This window comes from Pan troglodytes, chromosome 16 (assembly GCF_028858775.2).
Source record: "Pan troglodytes isolate AG18354 chromosome 16, NHGRI_mPanTro3-v2.0_pri, whole genome shotgun sequence".
Taxonomy (NCBI): domain Eukaryota; kingdom Metazoa; phylum Chordata; class Mammalia; order Primates; family Hominidae; genus Pan; species Pan troglodytes.
Window position 1 is genome coordinate 57,146,880 of NC_072414.2, and position 15,265 is coordinate 57,162,144.

Consider the following 15,265-nt stretch of genomic DNA (forward strand, 5'->3'; position numbering starts at 1 on the left):
TTCAATTATGGCTCTGCAAGGAATTAAACATTATTTTATACCTATCTTCTAAATAAGTGGAAGGAATAAGAAGCATGTACATAGTTCATTCATGTCTAGTTAGAATCATAACTTTCTTCAAAAGTCTTCTAGAAATGTTTAACTGGGCCTTTGAGGAATAAAAAAAAAAGATTAAATTTCATTTTTTCTGTTCTTCAAAATATTTTAAATTTCCTAACAAGGTAATTTGTTATTTCAAATTGTCAACAACTTTCTTTTAGGATCTAAACTACTTCAAAATGATATGTGGAGTTTGGGGGCGGAAGAAATAAAACAGAATCTAATTGAATGTGAAACCAAACGTACAATATTTGGGAGGTTGATGTATTCCCTTCCTTTTAGTGGGCTTGAACAAAATATTCAACTGCTTACTTGCTGAACGCCTTCTCCACCTACATCCCGTAATTGATGAATGCCTGGCACACTGCCAATCTTATCTACTTCATCCAGAAAGACAATTCCTATAATTTAAGGAGGATTCTATTTATAATACGAAAAAGATATACACAAGATAGCCTCAGCTTTAAAATACTTAGGTAGCTAGAGAACAAAGTTATTTGATCTTTCATACTTAACATATCCAATAGCTTGACATTATAAAAATGCACTTTTATTTCTTCCATCCATCATTTTGTACAACTGCTTTGTAATCTGCTCTACGGAGTAACATTTACGTATGGTAACAAAATCTCCTTGACAACAGTGATTTGCCCCACTAATGTATATGAATTCTTTATAGTATGGAAGCAGGAGGTATCTGCAGTGCTAGTATTAACAAAACTTTAGCTTACTCTTTCCCGCCTACATTCTTGTCTTAAAAGAAATTTGAACAGGAAGCTGTCATGCTCTTCACGTGAACAAGAACAGATGATAAATGAAGGAGCAACGCAGCATCCATGACATCCTGTAGGTCAACAGGCTAAACTGTTTCTAGAGTCATCTGGTACCCTCCTCCCTTGCCCCTGCCCTGTCCTGTCTTAATCTAAGCATTAGAAGTCTTGAGGGGAGTTAAAACAAGAAAAGCAATGATGGTATTAAGGATCTAATAGGACAGTAATTTGGCTTGTTTTGAATCCTACCAGCCAGCTTAGTGACAATAAGGCAAAGCAAACTATGTGGCCCTTAATCAGTATGCTAGAAATTATGTAACAAAGGTACTTTTATATAATTACAGAATTTTAGTCCTTGACTCAAAACAAGAATTATATTGTCTCTTAATATTAGACTGATGCCCCAATATTCTAAATCTGGGGACAGACTATGCTGAAAACATACCTTGTTGTGCTTTTTCCACATTATAATTGGCATCTTGGAGTAGTTTTGCAATCACAGATTCAATATCTTCGCCTACATATCCAGCCTGAGTCAAAGTTGTACAGTCACAGATAGCAAAAGGGACATCAAGGCATTTAGCTAGGGTTTGTGCCAGCAGAGTTTTACCTACAAATAGAAACAGTCACTAAAAGTTTACTGAAAATATATTGGCACACAATTTTTCAATAAAAATGCAAAATAAATTTTAGTAGTATATAATAAAAAGTTGTCAATTGCTACATCCTTCCTCTGCTATTATTTTTTTTAGAGACAGGTTCTTGCTCTGTCACCCAGGCTGGAGTGCAGCCTGTGATCATGGCTCACTCCAGCCTCAATCTCCTGGGCTTAAGTGATCCTCCTGCCTCAGCCTCAGGACTATAGGCACGTGCTACCACGCCCAACTAATACTTTATTTTTTATAGAGATAGAGTCTTGCTCTGTTGCCTAGGCTGGTCTCAAACTCTTGGCCTCAAGTGATCCTCCCACCTTTGTCTCCCAAAATGCTGGGATTACAGGTGTGAGCCACTACATCCGATCTATTATTATTTAGATATAGCTGTTTTTTATTTTATTATTCCTGTGAAGATGTTAGGGATTGGCCTGAAGGGCAACACCAATGCCTCAAATTCAGTTTGTATTCTATGCAGGAATACTGATAGTGTATCTAGATGACTGGCCTTAGATTTTCTTCTCAAGAGCCGTAATACTTCAATCGCAAGATACAGGTTATAGAATCATTTATATTCTGATTTTTAAAATGAGTAGTAAATTTTCTCAGCAAGTTATTTACCTGACCCAGTTGGTCCAAGCAGCAAAATATTACTTTTTTCAAGTTTTATGTCATCATGAGAAGAATCCAATACTTCACCTCCTCGTTTTTCCTGAGGTATTTGTTGATTTACCTGTTGCTGCATTGATGCTCCTAAAGCATTACCATGTGGGTTAATTCCAGCAATCTGAAGCAATTCTGAAAAAAATGCCAAAGGAATTACTTGAGCTTCATTTGAATTTACTTGAAGAAAATGTCCCATAAAAACTTTTATCTAAAACTAAATATCGACATAGAAAAATTTAAGTATTTTGACATTCTGTCTTACCTACAAAGGAGAAAAATCTCAAATTATCTAGTGACAAACATATAGCACACAATGATTATATAAAGAACCTCAAGCAAAGGAAATTGATTTTTTTCACTGTCCTTATTTATATAAATATGTAAGAATACTCCTTTACCCAAGGGAAGGCAATACAACAGAAGAGCAGAGCCAGGAGTTAGAAAGCTTTAGCTCTGGACCTTCCTTTGTCTCTAAGTAGAAGCTACATGATCTAGGGCAAGTCATATAAACTTTATGTTCCTGTTTCCTAATCAATAAAATCTACTAGAGAAACCAAATATGATACACCTTACTATCTCTGGCCCTATCTAAATCTCTAATTTTATTGGACCTGTACTGGATCTTTCTAGTTCCTTTATTAGAGACATAACACTTAACTAGATGTGACTGACATTGCTAATGACTAGATGGGACTGACATTGCTAGTGAGGTTATCAGTTTATCAGCCAGATTCCTACAAAAATAAATCTTTAGGCTAGGCATGGTGGCTCACGCCTATAATCCCAGCACTTTGGGAGGCCAAGGCCGGTGGATCACCTGAGGTCAGGAGTTTGAGAACAGCCTGGCCAACACGGTGAAACCCCATCTCTACTAAAAATAAAAAATTAGCCAGATGTGGTGGCACGCGCCTATAGTCCCAGCTACTTGGGAGGCCGAGGCAGGAGAATTGCTTGAACCCGGGAGGCGGGGGTTGCAGTGAGCCAAGATCACGCCACTGCACTCCAGCCTGGGCAACAGAGTAAGACTCTGTCTCAAAAAAATAAAATTAAAATAAAATAAAACAACCTCCGCCTCCTGGGTTCAAGTGATTCTCCTGCCTCAGCCTCCCGAGTAGTTGGGATTACATGCACACGCCACCACACCTGGCTAATTTTTGTATTATTAGTAGAGACAGGGTTTTGCCATGTTGCCCAGGCTGGTCTTGAACTGCTGACTTCAGGTGATCCACCCGCCTCAGCCTCCCCAAGTACTGGGATTACAGGCATGAGACACCGCGCCTGGCCTAAATTTTATTTTCTAAGAAATTGATTCAGAAAATCAGACTTTCCAATGATTATTTTAATTAAACTGATAGAATAATAGTTCAGCAGACATATCTATTATCATGGTCCTATTCCATCTGGCTGTCACTTTCAAACTATCTTCATACTTAAGGTAAAGGGTTATTCTATTCATCAAAAACAATAAGCATTCCATAAACATCTGGATTAAATTGTGCTACCTTTGAGGGTTAATAATTAGTGAATAATTCACAATGTTGTGCCTCATTATAATCCACATCAGCCACGAAAACTCAGTCTGCTGTATGAGGTTAGTTAAATTGTCACTAGCAAAGTACTTTTTAAAATTTCAGCAAAATCTGGTTAGGGATTGTGATAACATAGGAAGGGGCTTGGGTTAAGTTTAGCTCTGCCCAAAGGGAAAAAATGATTTAGATGTAGCTTCAGATCAGCAAGGCCAGCAGGTGCTTGTCATTCACTCATTCTCTCTCTCTCTCACACACACACACACACACACACACACGATTTAGATGAATAAATGAACAAAATTGCAAGGGGCATATTAATTACAGTGGAACCACATAATCTATGTATTTAACTTATTTAATGATTTAAGTTTAAAAAAGAAATAATTTAAATGATACAGATGATATCTATCATCCCATTTTATGAGTATATGCCTTAGAACAAACTTGAGACAACTCTCCGATTCTTTCAGTTAGTCCCTGTTTGTGCATCTCTCACTGTGTAAGCACAGCTCTCTAAAATGAGGACCATGAGCAAGCAGGCTAGTGTAGTAGTTAGCTGCACAGAGCTCACCAGCTGTGTGGCCACGGACAAATTACTTAAAATTTCTGTGTTTCAGTTTTCTTACTTCTAAAATGGAGATAAAAATAATAATTTCTGTCTCATGGGTTTAGGGGAGATTAAATGAATATATGCAAAACACTTAGAACAATACCTGGCAGATAGTTTTATAAGTGTTACAGAAGAATCTGGTATTATTATTACCATTTCCCTAGTGTTTAATTATTCACACAACACAGCCCTTAAACGCAAACAAAGTATTTCATCTGGTGCTCAACTTAAAAAACAACATTATATTCCAAAGATGGAGAAAAAAAGCCAATTGTGTCAGTCCTCCTAAAAGCTGTATGTTGGTCTCTAAAATTTGACTTCCAAAGGGACTTACAAGAATTAATCTTATTGTACATGATTTTGGTCTAAAACCCTAGACCAGTGTTAGGGTCTAACACCCCCAGCCAGTGTTAGTTAACAACCTAACTTTAGAACTTAAAATCCCATGTAAAACACAACAAAACTGCACATGACAATAAATTTAAGCTTTTGAAATATTTGTTTCTAAGTCAATCTTTTACATAAGTTCTTAAATACTGTTACTTGTTAACATTTAAATAACATTAAATCACTACATATATTACATGACATGTCTTTCAAAATATGCACTACAGACTTTCTTTACTAATTTAGTATAGTTTAACTAGCTGTCAACACAATTTATGAGTATGGTATTGACTGCATATCTGAATATATTTTTTTCATTATGAAATAAATTACATATATACCTAAAGGTTATTATTTAGATCTTACATTCTTATATACAATCTAATTCTATTGCACTTACTGTATTTCTTAATTTTACCACGCATGGTATAATCAGTATTTCTATAAATTTAAAAATAACTGGGGATAATGTAATTTTATTACATGTGATAAATGTCATGCCCAAGTTGGTACACAAGTTATATTCTCATGGCTCATCCTATATATAGTACACTTCAAATAGTGGATATATAATACTACTTGGTTCAAAGGCAAATGTAAAAACATCAAACTTAGCTAATTTTCTTTATTTCAATTACTAAAACAAAAGGCCATGTGAATCTTTCTATGACACCCCTGGAACCTCCACCCTCAATGCAGCAACTAACTATATCCACCTCCAAAGGAACAGGTGGAACACAACAGAAAGGCCACTCTCCTTGGTCTATCAAGTCCTTCCACACCCTCCATCGGACCATCTGATGCTTGTAGGGGCAATCTGGGGCTGGAAACAGTGAATTAAGACTTACTCATAATTTGTAAGACTGTAAGTTTCATAAATACAAAAAAAAAAACAAAAAACAGTGTGCTTTCTGGCAAAGAGTAGCTAGAAAATAATCTGCCTCCCCCAAATTCCTGTGACCCACAAGAAGCAGGCCAACTCTAATTGTAGTTTGATAGAAAAAATAAAAAATAACCCAACATATGGAAACGACACAAATTAGCTATGAAAAACTATTCCAAAGTTATATATACCATGTAGGATAAACACATTTAGATAATACGTATCTTTCTTGGTAATACACAAGCAAATACATACATGTCTATCACTGTTACTGCTGAAACACTTCACTGAAATAAATGTCAAAAGGAAGAATGATTACAGAGGAGGACCTGAAGTCACTTACTTGTAAATCTGTACTCATCCTCCCGTCTTCTTATTTCTAACTCTAAGAAAGAGGATGAAAATATTACATATTTGTTTACCTTGGGGGAACAAACAATGAGTATCCCACCTCCTGTCCTCTTTCAAATATATTTAAAGGATTTGTTCACTAACATTTTTCAGCTTTTCATATATGCTATATCTTTTCTATATTAAAACAAAACCATGCATAAAGACGGCTGTCCAGTTGCTAATATTCACATTTGTCAAATATATAATTGATATCTATTGTAAGGGTATAATAACATAAGTCTTTAATAAGAGTTTAAGCCCCTCATGCTATAAATATTATAACCATTTGCTCCTCCAGCACTTACAATAGCTTAAATATTTATTTATTACCGAAGAAAACAAAAAAATTTTGCTCCATAACTATCAGTGCTATTTGGACCTTATAAAAATGAAGATTTCAGGCCAGGCGCAAGAGTTCACGCCCATTAATCCCAGCACTTTGGGAGGCTGAGGCAGATGGATTGCTTGGGAGACTGAGGTGGGAGGATCACTGGAGCCTGGGAAGTTGAGGCTGCAGTGAGTCGCAATCCAGCCTGGGTGACAGAGAGAGACCTTGTCTTGAAAAAAAGAAAAAGGTTCCAAGTCATCCGTTAATACTTTCTAAAAATAACTGATACCATCACATACCTATTTTGCAGTTATGTGATGTAAGTTCAGCAAGTGAACAAGTGTCTTCATTGAAATAAATTATACATTTAGTTGCTACTAAAGGCAATCAAAGATAATGTAGACTTATAAATTTAAGTACTTAGCAGAACTCCTTCACACTGTACAGTGATAACTAAAAGAATCTAAAATGATGGAATATAGGCCTAAATCAGAAATTGGGGCTGTCTGGCCAACAAAACAAAAAATTAAATATTCATATTTACTCTATTCATAATTGTTTTTAATAAATCATTCTATTAATATAATATACATTATTGTCCATAGTAAATTGAGATTATACAGTATACTGGTATATTAGAATCTATCCTTAATAGAAATTGTACTTTGAATCACTTACAAATTTGCCCTCACACTCTGTAACTAGGGCCCAAAGAAAGCCGAGTGCTGGATATATTAAGTTATTATCTCCACATATCTCTGACACAGGCAAATGAAATTCTGTATCCTGAACCCAAGAGAACTGAGTCGTACAGAGCATTGCCAAGATCCATTCATGGGGAACTAGTTGTGGTGAAATCTATAATTCAAAAATGATGTCTCAATCTCTACCCCAGTGGCTTTCAAACATTTTTTACTAAGACCCTCAATAAGTAGTATATTTTTCTTTGTGACTCAGAACCCATGCACATATAACTGAAAACATTAAGTTGGTTTTGTTTTGTTTTTTTTTTTTGGAGATGGAGTCTTGCTGCCCAGGCTGGAGTGTGGTGACATGATATCGGCTCACTGCAACCTCTGCCTCCCAGGTTCAAGCGATTCTCCTGCCTCAGCCTCCCAAGTAGCCGGGACTACAGCCATGTGCCACCCCACCTGGCTAATTTTTGTATTTTTAGTAGAGACGGAGTTTCCCATGCTGGCCAGGCAGGTCTCGAACTCCTGACCTCAAGTGATCCCCCCGCCTCGACCTCCAAACGTGCTGGGATTACCGGCATAAGCCACCATGCCAGGCCTAAGAAATAATATTTACCTTAACTGTAAGTTAATGTATTCTGTTATTTTCTATTCATATCTATCAAATTTTTTAAAAATGCTGTTGGCAAATGATTTCATAACACACTAATGGGGAATAACCTGCACTTTGAAAAATGCCACACTATATAAAAAACATTTTAAGAAGAAAGTGAGGAGTTACAAATAAAGATTACTTTTAAGCATAGCAATCTCTATTTAGGTCAATTATCAAAAACGCTACCTCTTGGTGTTAATGATGTCTGCTTCTCAACCTCTGCTTGCTGTCTCAGATTAGCTGGGATATTATTATATATTCTCTTATAATGATTGTACACAGCAACTGAAAGCACCTTCTTAGCAAATGACTGGCCAACAACATACTTGTCGAGGTAGTTATAAATCTGAAAAATGATTAGGTATGAATAATTTAATATGAGCTATTATAAGAGCACACACATTAAAAAGTTATATACTAAGCATATTTGGTTACAGTTTTAAATCTGAACAAAGACTCTCATTAAAAACAAAATGACAATACATTATATAGCAATGATTCAGAGGCCCTGAACACTAAATGAAAACACAATTCATTTGTTCTCTAGCTTAACAAAGTATCACTGTACTCTACTAGTGTTGTGCTAATTTCTATTCTATAAACAATGCTATCAATCTTTATTTTTTGATAACAAATTAAATTTAAAGTAACTTAGAATACATACACATGCCACCATGGTCTAAAAGTATCAACATTAATGTAAATCATTAAAATAAATCCATACCTGTCAATCAAATGAATAATATTCTTCACAAAGATAACATTATAAAACTACTTTTTTCAGAAACAGGCATTACATAATCAAAAGCCATTATACTATCAGTATCTATGTGTTTTAATACATTTAATTTTTTCTCAGACATTAACTTTAAAGCTACTCATTTATCTGAGACTCTAAAAACTGTATTCTTATTTTTTTTTATTTTCTAAAAATATATTTTTTTCTTTTTTTGATACAGGGTCTCACTGTGTCGCCAAGGCTGGTCTTGAACTCCTGGGGCTCAAGCAATCTTCCTGCCTGGGCTTCCCAAAGTGCTGGGATTACAGGCATGAGCCACCAAGCTCAGCCCTAAAAACTTTATTCTTAATAGTAGCTAAAGCTCTATTCTACAGTTGGTTATTGCCAACAGCTTGGAACCTGGGGTAAATTTTTTAAGTTTTTAGTGAATAGAAATGAAATGGTTGGTGAATTAATATTCACCAACTCCTGCCGGGCATGGTGGCTCACGGCTGTAATCCCTGCACTTTGGGAGGCTGAGGCGGATGGATCACTTGAGCCCAGGAGGTGCAGACCAGCCTGGACAACATGGCAAAACCCTGTCTCTACAGAAATTAGCTGGGCATAGTGGTAGACACCTGCAGTCCCAGCTACTGTGGAGGCTGAAGTGGGAGGATCACTTGAGCCCAGGGAGGTTAAGGCTGCAGTGAACCATGAGTGTGCCACTGCACTCCAGCCTGGGCAACAGAGTGAAACCCTGATTAAAAAATAAATACTTCAAAAACTCCTGAAAATAGTTAAACTGCCTGGATTTTTTTTTTTTTTTTGAGACAGAGTCTCGCTCTTTCACCCAGGCTGGAGTGCAGTGGCGTGATCTTGGCTCACTGCAAGCTCCACCTCCCAGGTTCACGCCATTCTCCTGCCTCAGCCTCCCGAGTAGCCGGGACTAAAGGCACCCGCCACCACGCCAGGCTAATTTTTTGTATTTTTTTAGTAGAGATGGGGTTTCACCATGTTAGCCAGGATGGTCTCGATCTCCTGACCTCATGATCCGCCCGCCTCGGCCTCCCAAAGTGCTGGGATTACAGGCGTGAACCACCGCACCCGGCCAAACTGCCTGGAATTTTAACTCACATGTCTAAAGTCTACACAAATTCGTATAGAATATAAAGCCCAATATATTTTCCATTTTTAATGACAAATTGTTTAGTTGTTGACCATATACATTTTATTATAGTTTTAAACATCTTTATTCCTTACAAATTATACCAATGACATTAAATCTGTCACAGCACATTTGGAAGTAGAGACAAATGCACTGATATCTAAACACAGTAGAAGAAAGATACACTGAGGCAGTGAGAAATAATCTAAGTGTGCAAACATCTGAGACACAGCCAGAACAGAAGGCACATAGCCAGGGTACAAGGGTTCCCAGTTCTCAAAAAGCACACACCAAATACCCAATGGAGCTGGCGGTACATTCTGTTACATCTCACAGGACCAAATCATACTCTGCCTGAGACTTCTAAAGAGTCCACACTACCAAAGCCACAGTGCTATACGGAGCAGCCCGGCACACTGGCTATGAAAAAACTACTCACTTACATTATTAGACTGAAGGCTGTTTTACCATAAAATAGACCAATTTAAGGGAGATAATTGCAGGCTTTTTTTTTTTAAGGCTAGTCAAGTGGACCAGCCTAGGCTGGTGTTATTTAAGGGTCCATATGAACAAAAATAAATCAAAAGTTGCTTGCTCTATTGTAGATATTATTTCAGATTAACTTGGTATTAACAAGTTAACATTTTAATAATTATCTAGCTATATTTCACTGCTACTGAATACAGTAATCATAACATGGGAAAAAGCAACAGACCCCATATTTAAATTCCAAAAGGCAATAACAATTTAGCCACATATGGTCCATATTATGAACCTATAATACTTGTTTATATACTAGTATTAGGATTCAGTGTAAACTTGGGAGAGGGAAGCAATGGAATGTTTTCAAGATAAAATACTTGTAAGACTGAGCTTAAGACTTATACCTTCTTAGGGGGAGGTGGTGGTTTCTGTTGGAATGCCAATTTTACAGCTTCTGCTGCTGATTCAGGTTCTTTAATTATGCTTTTCTTTGAGTCTGCTTCAGATAGCACAACAAAAAAATGATGACACTTTTCACACTTGACAAAACGGGTGGATGCTGTAAAAGAAAACAGACATAAGTAGAGGGAAATAAAAAATACCAATAGTGTTTAACCTTAAAGACTCCACTGTAAATGAAAGCTACGCACCTGACAAAAAGTAGACTTGCTGTTCAATCTACTTGCCACACAAACAGCCTAATTTATATACCAAGTATACTACAAAGATAGATCAGTCAACTACCTTTTGCTCATTTCTATTAGGTCCTTTCATTTTGTGATATACTTCTTTAAAAGAAAAGATTGGGTGAAATTTTTCCAACTTTCCATTCACTAAAAAAGATTTTTTTTTTCTTTGGGAGACGGAGTCTCGCTCTGTTGCCAGGCTGGAGTGCAGTGGTGTGATCTCGGCTCACTGCAACCTCTGCCTCCTGGGTTCAAGCAATTCTCCTGCCTCAGCCTCCTGAGTAGCTAGGATTACAGGGGTGCACCACCATGCCCAGCTAATTTTTGTATTTTTAGAAGAGACAGGATTTCACTATATGGGGCAGGATGGTCTTGATCTCTTCACCTTGTTATCTACCCGTCTCCGCCTCCCAAAGTGCTGGGATTTACAGGCGTGAGCCACCGCACCCGGCCCACTAAAAAAGATTTAAAACCTCTTTGAGAATATGGAGTAATCATCTATTTTATTGAAATACTTGAATGAACAAACTAAAAAAGTAAAATACAAGATTCATATATTTTTCCAATATTATAAAAAATGTCAAACATATACAAAAGTTGAAAGAGATAAATCTATTTTAATTCCTAAAAATGTAAAAAATGTATATTCTTTACATTCTCTTAAACCCATGAGCATTTTTCGGGCGTGTTGGCTCATGCCTGTAATCCCAGCACTTTGGGAGACTGAGGCAGGTGGATCACCTGAGGTCAGGAGTTAGAAACTAGCCTGGCCAACATGATGAAACCCCGTCTCTACTAAAAAAAAAAAATACAAAAATTAGCTGGGCGTGGTGGCAGACACCTGTAATCCCAGCTACTCGGGAGGCTGAGGCAGGAGAATCGCTTGAACCCAGGAGGTGGAGGTTGTAGTGAGCTGAGATTGCGCCATTGCACTCCAGCCTGGGAGATAGAGCAAGACTCCATCTCAGAAAAAAAATATATATAATTATTTCATATCTTTCTTATTTTATCTTTACTCCACTAGTTCCTATTTCTCTGATCAAAAAACCACTAAGAAACTAACAAAATGCTGCTTTCTCAGTCATACTGATTGGATTTAAAGATAATCATGCAGACTTTGAAAGCAATACAAAGGTAGTTTAAAGTGAGGATAAAAAGAGTCTCTTTTTTCTTTTAAAAATTTTTGGCCAGGCACGGTGGCTCACGCCTGTAATCCCAGCACTTTGGGAGGCCGAGGGGGACGGATCACGAGGTCAGGAGATCGAGACCTGGCTAACACGGTAAAACCCTGTCTCTACTAAAAATAGAAAAATTAGCTGGGTGTGGTGGTGGGCGCCTGTAGTCCCAGCTGCTCGGGAGGCTGAGGCAGGAGAATGGTATGAACCCGGGAGGTGGAGCTTGCAGTGAGATGAGATTGCACCACTGCACTCCAGCCTGGGCGACAAAGTGAGACTCTGTCTCAAAAAAAAAAAAAAAAAAAAAAAAAAAAAAATTTGTGGATACACAGTGATGAGTTCATGTCCTTTGTAGGGACATGGATGAAGCTAGAAACCATCATTCTGAGCAAACTATCGCAAGGACAGAAAACCAAACACCGCATGTTCTCACTCATAGATGGGAACTGAACAATGAGAACACTTGGACACAGGGTGGGGAACATCACACACCGGGGCCTGTCACGGGGTGGGGGGAGGGGGGAGGGATAGCATTAGGAGATATACCTAATGTAAATGATGAGTTAACGGGTGCAGCACACCAACATGGCACATGTATACCTATGTAACAAACCTGCACGTTGTACATGTGTACCCTAGAACTTAAAGTATAATAAAAAAAAAAACTTTGCGGATACACAGTGGATGAATACATTTATAAGGATTTCTCAATTCCAATGGATCAGCTACAGTATATCCTATGTTAAAGGTGATTTATTTTTCTTTTCTCTTTTTTTTTTTTTGAGACAGGGTATCGCTCTGTTGCCCAGGCTGAAGTGCAGTGGTGTGATCACTACTCACTGCAGTCTTGACCTCCTAAGCTCAAGCAATCCTCCCACCTCAGCCTCCCTGAGTATCCAGGACTACAGGCACACGCCACCACGCCTGCCTACTTTTTTTTTTTTTTTTTTTGAGATGGAGTCTTGCTCTGTCGCCCAGGCTGGAGTGCAGTGGTACAATCTCGCCTCACTGCAAGCTCCACCTCCCAGGTTCACGCCATTCTCCTGCCTTAGCCTCCCGAGTAGCTGGGACTACAGGCGCCTCTCGATCTCCTGACCTCGTGATCTGCCCGCCTCGGCCTCCCAAAGTGCTGGGATTACAGGCATGAGCCACTGCGCCCGGCCGATGCCTGCCTACTTTTAAAAATCTTCTGTAGAGACAGGGTCTCATGATGTTGCCCAGGCGGGTCTCAAACTCCTGGACTCGAGTAACCCTCCCACCTTGGCCTCCCAAAGTGCTTGGGATTACAGGCGTGACCCACTGAGGCCAGCCTACTCTTTCTTTTCAAAACATGGTTATAGGATGTTGGCGGGGCACAGTGGCTCACACCTGTAAACCCAGCACTTTGGAAGGCCAAGACGGGTGGATCACTTGAGCTTAGGAGTTCAAGACCAGCCTGGCCAACATGGTGAAACCCTGTCTCTACTAAAAATACAAAAACTAGCCGGGCATGGTAACTACCTGTAAACCCAGCTACTCAGCAGGCTGAGGCAGGAGAACTGCTTGAACCTGGGAGGCAGAGGTTGCAGTGAGCCGAGGTGGTGCCCATCATGCCCTCTTATTATAAACAAAACAAATAAACATAAAACAACACATGGTTATAAGATGTAGATATATGGATATATTTACTTTTTTTTTTTTTGAGACAGAGTTTCGCTCTTGTTGCCCAGACTAGTGTGCAATGGTGCAATCTCGGCTTACTGCAACCTTCGCCTCGCCTCCAGGGTTCAAGCAATTCTCTTGCCTCAGCCTCCGAAGTAGCTGGGATTACAGGCATGTGTCACCACGCCCGGCTAATTTTGTATTTTTTAGTAGAGATGGGGTTTGACCATGTTGGTCAGGCTGGTCTCAAATTCCTGACCTCAGGTGATCCGCCTGCCTCAGCCTCCCAAAGTGCTGGGGTTACAGGCATGAGCCACCGCACCCAGCGACTTTTTTTTTAAGAGCTGGTGTCTTGCTATGTTGTCCAGGCTAGCCTCAAATTTCTGTTCTCAAGGGATCCTCCCACCTCCCAAGTAGCTGGGTTTGGACATACATGCTTAACTCAGCCTAACCCTACTAATGGTAACCGGGGACCCTCAGAAAGCAATTTGGTAGAGAATCTCTTATAGGTACAGGTGGCAAATACAAAGCTAGTATGTCTAAGTAATACATTTTTGTGTAACCCAACTAGAAAGAGAGAACTGCAGAGAAAAAAAAAATTTCATGGAATTTTTTTTCCTTTGGGAAAATTTTAAATATAAATATCTATCCACAGATTATAGGGAACACTGCACTAACAAGCACACCTACGTCTTTACAAACTAATCTAAATGAAAAAAGTAGACAATTCCATATTAAAAAAACAACTTTAGGCTGGGCGTGGTGGCTCAGGCCTGTAATCCCAGCACTTTGGGAGGCCGAGGCGGGTGGATCACCTGAGGTCAGGAGTTCGAGACCACCCTGGCCAACATGGCGAAACCCTGTCTTTACTAAAAATACAAAAATTAGCCAGGTGTGGTGGCGGGTGCCTGTAATCCCAGCTACCTGAGAGGCTGAGGCAGGAGAATCCCTTGATGGTTACCTGGGAGGCGGAGGTTGCAGTGAGCCGAGACCACATCACTATACTCCAGCCTAGGCAACAGAACTCTGTCTCAAAAACAAACAAAACCACTTCATTATCAATTCAATCAATTCTTGTGTTTCTGTTCTTCTTTTTTTTTTTTTGAGACAGAGTCTCATTCTGTCACCCAGACTGGAGTGCAGTGGCACGATCTGGGCTCACTGCAACCTCCGCCTCCTGGGTCCAAGCAATTCTCCTGCCTCAGCCTCTGGAGTAGCTGGGACTACAGGTGCATGCCACCACACCCAGCTCATTTTTGTACTTTTAGTAGAGATGGGGTTTCACCATGTTGGCCAGGATGGTCTCGATCTTCTGACCTCATGAAACACCCACCTCAGCCTCCCAAAGTGCTGGGATTACAGGCATGAGCCACTGCGCCCGGCCATGTTTCTGTTCTTAAACACAAGACTAGTTAAAAACACATTCTGGGCCGGCCAAGGTGGCTAACGCCTGTAATCCTAGCACTCTGGGAGGCTGAGGCAGGTGGATCACTTAAGGTCAGGAGTTCAAGACCAGCCTAGCCAACATAGTGAAACCCTGTCATTACTAAAAATATACAAATTATCCGGGCGTGTTGTCTTGTGCCTGTAATCCTAGCAACTGGGGAGGCTGCGGCACGAGAATTGCTTGAACCTGGAAAGCAGAGGTTGTAGTGAGCTGGGATCACACCACTGCACTTCAGCCTGGGCAATAGAGCGAGACTCAGTCTCAAAAAAAAAAAAACATTTCGGA

The 15,265-nt window shown here is 39.2% G+C and overlaps 1 protein-coding gene across 2 annotated transcripts in view; it reads right to left on the bottom strand.

Moving 5' to 3' along the window:
• The window catches only part of CLPX (caseinolytic mitochondrial matrix peptidase chaperone subunit X), a 38,518-nt gene that overhangs the window by 9,032 nt on the left and 14,221 nt on the right, over nucleotides 1–15,265 (bottom strand). Inside the window, exons 4-9 of one of the 2 annotated variants that reach the window (XM_001174382.8) lie at nucleotides 10,436–10,590; nucleotides 7,852–8,011; nucleotides 5,941–5,982; nucleotides 2,144–2,320; nucleotides 1,315–1,479; nucleotides 412–500 (exon numbers count right to left, since the gene is read on the bottom strand). In XM_001174382.8, coding sequence (XP_001174382.2) covers nucleotides 412–500; nucleotides 1,315–1,479; nucleotides 2,144–2,320; nucleotides 5,941–5,982; nucleotides 7,852–8,011; nucleotides 10,436–10,590 — 788 coding nt within the window. The remainder of the gene's footprint in view (nucleotides 1–411; nucleotides 501–1,314; nucleotides 1,480–2,143; nucleotides 2,321–5,940; nucleotides 5,983–7,851; nucleotides 8,012–10,435; nucleotides 10,591–15,265) is intronic. The other variant, XM_009429355.5, reaches the window with a different exon arrangement.